The sequence below is a fragment of the Lathyrus oleraceus genome, chromosome 4, assembly GCF_024323335.1.
Source record: "Lathyrus oleraceus cultivar Zhongwan6 chromosome 4, CAAS_Psat_ZW6_1.0, whole genome shotgun sequence".
NCBI lineage: Eukaryota > Viridiplantae > Streptophyta > Magnoliopsida > Fabales > Fabaceae > Lathyrus > Lathyrus oleraceus.
The window spans coordinates 489,184,089-489,188,696 of NC_066582.1; the positions used below are offsets into that span (position 1 = coordinate 489,184,089).

General features: G+C 38.1%; 1 protein-coding gene across 1 annotated transcript; it reads right to left on the reverse strand.

Annotated features, from left to right (window-relative positions):
• Positions 1 to 2,446: 2,446 nt before the first annotated feature.
• Positions 2,447 to 2,959, reverse strand: LOC127138144 (uncharacterized mitochondrial protein AtMg00810-like). The gene has a single exon (XM_051064542.1). The coding sequence runs from the start codon at positions 2,957 to 2,959 to the stop codon at positions 2,447 to 2,449; it is 513 nt and encodes a 170-aa protein (XP_050920499.1).
• Between the last annotated feature and the right edge of the window lie 1,649 nt (positions 2,960 to 4,608).

Sequence of the window (4,608 nt, forward strand, 5' to 3'; positions counted from 1 at the left end):
TGAAAATTGTCTTATGAGTTACTGTTGTGAAATGAAAGGTTCAATCATACTAAGTTATCCATTGGCAGCAATCTTCATTTGGACCTTCCTTCCATGTTGTTGTACCTTTGATGTATCAGAGGATTCTTTTTGCCGCCTTAAAGTGAGTTATTGTTGGAGCTTCCATGTAGCGATTTACGACTCCTACAACATAGAGAATATTCGGCCTTATACTTGTCAAGTAACGCAGACTTCCAACCAACCTTTTGTAAAGAGTTGGATCAACAATCTCTCCATTTTCATGCTTACTTAACTTTCTGCCACATTCCATCGGGGTGCCAACTGGATTAGCATCATCCATCTTGAACTTCTTAAGGACTTCTTTTGCATAACCTTCTTGGGTGATAAAAATTCCTTTGTTTTCTTGCTTTACTTCGATGCTGAGATAATATGCCATGAGCCGCATATCTGTCATCTCAAATTCATTTGACATGTCTTTCTTGAACTATTCGAACATGCTTAAATTGTTCCCTGTGAAGATCAAGTCATCAACATATAAGCACACAATCAAAATATCTCCACTTTGCGATTTAATATAGAGTGCATGCTCATATAGACACTTGATGAATTTCTTGTCTTGAAAGTACTTGTCGATTCGAACTTCCAAGCTCTCGGTGCTTGCTTGAGTCCGTACAATGCCTTCTTCAACTTCAAGACTTTTTCTTCTTGCCATTTTACTTCATAGCCCTATGGTTGCTCAATATAAACTTCTTCGAGAAAACCATTCAAGAAGACCAACTTCACATCCATTTGATAGATCTTCCATTCATTTTGGGCTGCCAAAGAAATGATAAGTCTAATAGTTTCAAGACGAGCAACGGGGGAAAATACCTCATCATAGTCAACTCCTTGTCTTTGACTATATCCTTTCGCCACCAATCTTGCTTTGTATCTCTCCATGTCTCCTTTTGCATTCTTCTTCACCTTGTACACCCATCTTACTTTGATTGCTTTGTCCTTGTGGAAGTGTAGTAAGTTCCTGTATATCATTCTTCGTGATTGACTTGATTTCTTCTTCCATGGCGTCTCTCCACTTTACGTTTTCAACTGCTTCTTGATAGCTTAGAGGCTCGCAATTACCCAAAAGGCAAAAAAGGTTAATGTCATTTATGTTTTTGGTTACCTCAGAAAGCTCTTCAATACTCCTTAGTCGTGGTGTCCTCTCACTTGAGCTTGTTTCATCCAACCTTGGTGTCGATGAGGCCGGTGGTGTAGTATTTTCCTCTATCATTGGTTGTTCCATTTCTTCTTCTTCTTCAAAGTAAAGAAGAAAATTGTACCTGTCTTCTTGAACGCTCCAATCCCAACAATCTTCTTCTTCGAATTCCACGTCATGACTTATGACGGTCTTTCAACTATTTGGATTATAGAGCTTGTATCCTTGTGAGCTTGAGTCGTTACCGACGAATACATACTTCTCACTTTTATCATCGAGCTTTGTTCTCATTTCAATATTGTATTTCAAGCTCCTATGTATAAAAATTCACAGTGCAATGGCCGCTATCGCAACAAGCGCAATTGCCACAATCGCAAGATCCGCATCCTCAATTTAAAACCACGATGGTGTGTTTTGTTGGAGAGCTTTTAAGAACATTTTGCCAATCAAATTGAAATTGGCATGCACAATGATATTGACAGATCCGCAGCAGCTGGTTTTTGTTGGAAATAAATCCTTTTTGTGTTTAAGGAAAGTGTGTGGGAATATTAGAGACTTGAATAGAAACTTGATAGGTAGGAGAAATATTTATGGAAGAGAGAACTTTATAGTTTTGTTTGATGCAAAAGTGTAGGATTACATCTCTATTTATAGTACTCTAAGGAGAACTCTAGACACACTAATTCTAAAGAATTCTCAACTCTAGACACTCAAATAATATTCTAGAAAATATTATAATCTTAAGAAATATCTAGACACTCCAAATACTACAAGACTTTTCTAGAAACATTACCCAAAATAAACTAAGCCCAAATAACTAAGCCCAAAATCAAATAATAAGATTAGGCCCAAATCAAGTTTAATATTTTAACACCCCCCTTAAACTTGATATGTGACTCCAAGCATATTCCTTAGCTTCATGAAAGTTTCCAATTTGAGTGGCTTGGTGAAAATGTCGGCAGCTTGATCTCTAGACATCACATACTTCAACTTCACCTTCTTCTTCTTGATGCATTCTCTTATGAAGTGGTAATGAGTGTCGATGTGCTTACTTCTTTCATGAACTACATGATTCTTTGCCAAAGAAAGTGTTATTTTACAGTCAACACATATTTCGATAGGATCTTCTTGTGGCATTTTTAATTCTTTCAACAAATTCCTTAGCCAAACTGCATGACAAATACATGATGTGGAGGCAACATACTTAGCTTCACAAGTTGATAGTGTGACGATAGGTTGCTTCTTTGACATCTAAGTGAAACCAGTATCTCCCATAAAGAACACAAAACCAGTAGTGTTATTTCTATCATCCAAGTCTCCACTCCAATCACTATAACTATAGCCAATAATCTCAAAATTGATAGAAGAGTAATAGTGCAAGCTAAAGTTTGCTGTATCTTTGATGTATCGAAGGATTCTTTTTGCCGCCTTGAAGTGAGTTGTTGTTGGAGCTTCCATGTAGCGACTTACGACTCCTACAACATAGAGAATATCTGGCCTTGTACTTTTCAAGTAACGCAGACTTCCAACCAACCTTTTGTAAAGAGTTGGATCAACAATCTCTCCATTTTCTTGCTTACTCAACTTGCTGCCACATTCCATCGGGGTGCCAACTGGATTAGCATCATCCATCTTGAACTTCTTAAGGACTTCTTTTGCATAACCTTCTTGGGTGATAAAAATTCCTTTGTTTTCTTGCTTTACTTCGATGCTGAGATAATATGCCATGAGCCGCATATCTGTCATCTCAAATTCATTTGACATGTCTTTCTTGAACTATTCGAACATGCTTAAATTGTTCCCTGTGAAGATCAAGTCATCAACATATAAGCACACAATCAAAATATCTCCACTTTGCGCTTTAATATAGAGTGCATGCTCATATGGACACTTGATGAATTTCTTGTCTTGAAAGTACTTGTCGATTCGAACATTCCAAGCTCTCGGTGCTTGCTTGAGTCCGTACAATGCCTTCTTCAACTTCAAGACTTTTTATTCTTGCCATTTTACTTCATAGCCCTATGGTTGCTCGATATAAACTTCTTCTTCGAGAAAACCATTCAAGAAGGCCAACTTCACATCCATTTGATAGATCTTCCATTCATTTTGGGCTGCCAAAGAAATGATAAGTCTAATAGTTTCAAGATGAGCAACGGGAGAAAATACCTCATCATAGTCAATTCCTTGTCTTTGACTATATCCTTTCGCCACCAATCTTCCTTTGTATCTTTCCATGTCTCCTTTTGCATTCTTCTTCGCCTTGTACACCCATCTTACTCTGATTGCTTTGTGTCCTTGTGGAAGTGTAGTAAGTTCCCATATATCATTCTTCGTGATTGACTTGATTTCTTCTTCCATGGCGTCTCTCCACTTTACGTTTTCAACTTCTTCTTGATAGCTTAATGGCTCACAATTACCCAAAAGTTAAAAAAGGTTAATGTCATTTATGTTTTCGGTAACCTCATAAAGCTCTTCAATACTCCTTGGTCGTGGTGTCCTCTCACTTGAGCTTCTTTCATCCAACCTTGGTGTCGGTGAGGCCGGTGGTGTAGTATTTTCCTCTATCATTACTTGTTCCATTTCGTCTTCTTCTTCAATGTAAGGAAGAAAATCGTATCTGTCTTCTTGAACACTCCAATCCCAACAATCTTCTTCTTCGAATTCCACGTCACGACTTATGGTGATCTTTCCACTATTTAGATTATAGAGCTTGTACCCTTTGGAGCTTGAGTCGTAACCGAATAATACATACTTCTCACTTTTATCATCGAGCTTTGTTCTCCTTTCATTATGAACGTGAGTATAGGCAATGCTTCCAAACACTTTGAGGTGAGAGATCCTAGGCTTCCTTCCACTCCATGCTTATTGTGGTGTCTTCTCATGCACGCTTCTTGTTAGGGAACGATTTGTCAGATAAATCGCACATGCCACTGCTTCGGCCCAAAACTCTCTCGGCATCTTCTTGCTCTTAAGCATGCTTCGCACCATGTTAAGTATGATCCGATTCTTTCTCTATGCTACTCCATTTTGTTGTGCTGATCTTGACACTGTTAGTGGGCGGAGGATTACATGATCTTCACAATATTTGTGGAACTCATTTGAAATGAACTCTCCTTCTCGGTCAGATCTCATAGCCTTAATGGAAAGACCACTTTCTTTCTCCACAGTGGCTTTGAACTTCTTAAAGTTTTCAAACACTTTTGACTTATCCTTCAAGAAATAAACCCATGTTTTTCTAGAATAATCATCAATAAAGAGGAGAAAGTATTTACTCTTACCAAAAGAGTTTGGACTTATTGGTCCACAAACATCGGTGTGTATGAGCTCTAGTGGTTTTGTCGCTCTTGACGTTGATTCCTTTGGAATCTTTTCCGGAATTGCTTCCTAACTAGACATCCTTCACATAGTTGGTC

Coding starts and splice junctions, on each gene's coding strand:
- LOC127138144 (XM_051064542.1), bottom strand. CDS start 2,959: ATGTCAAATGAATTTGAGATGACAGATATGCGGCTCATGGCATATTAT.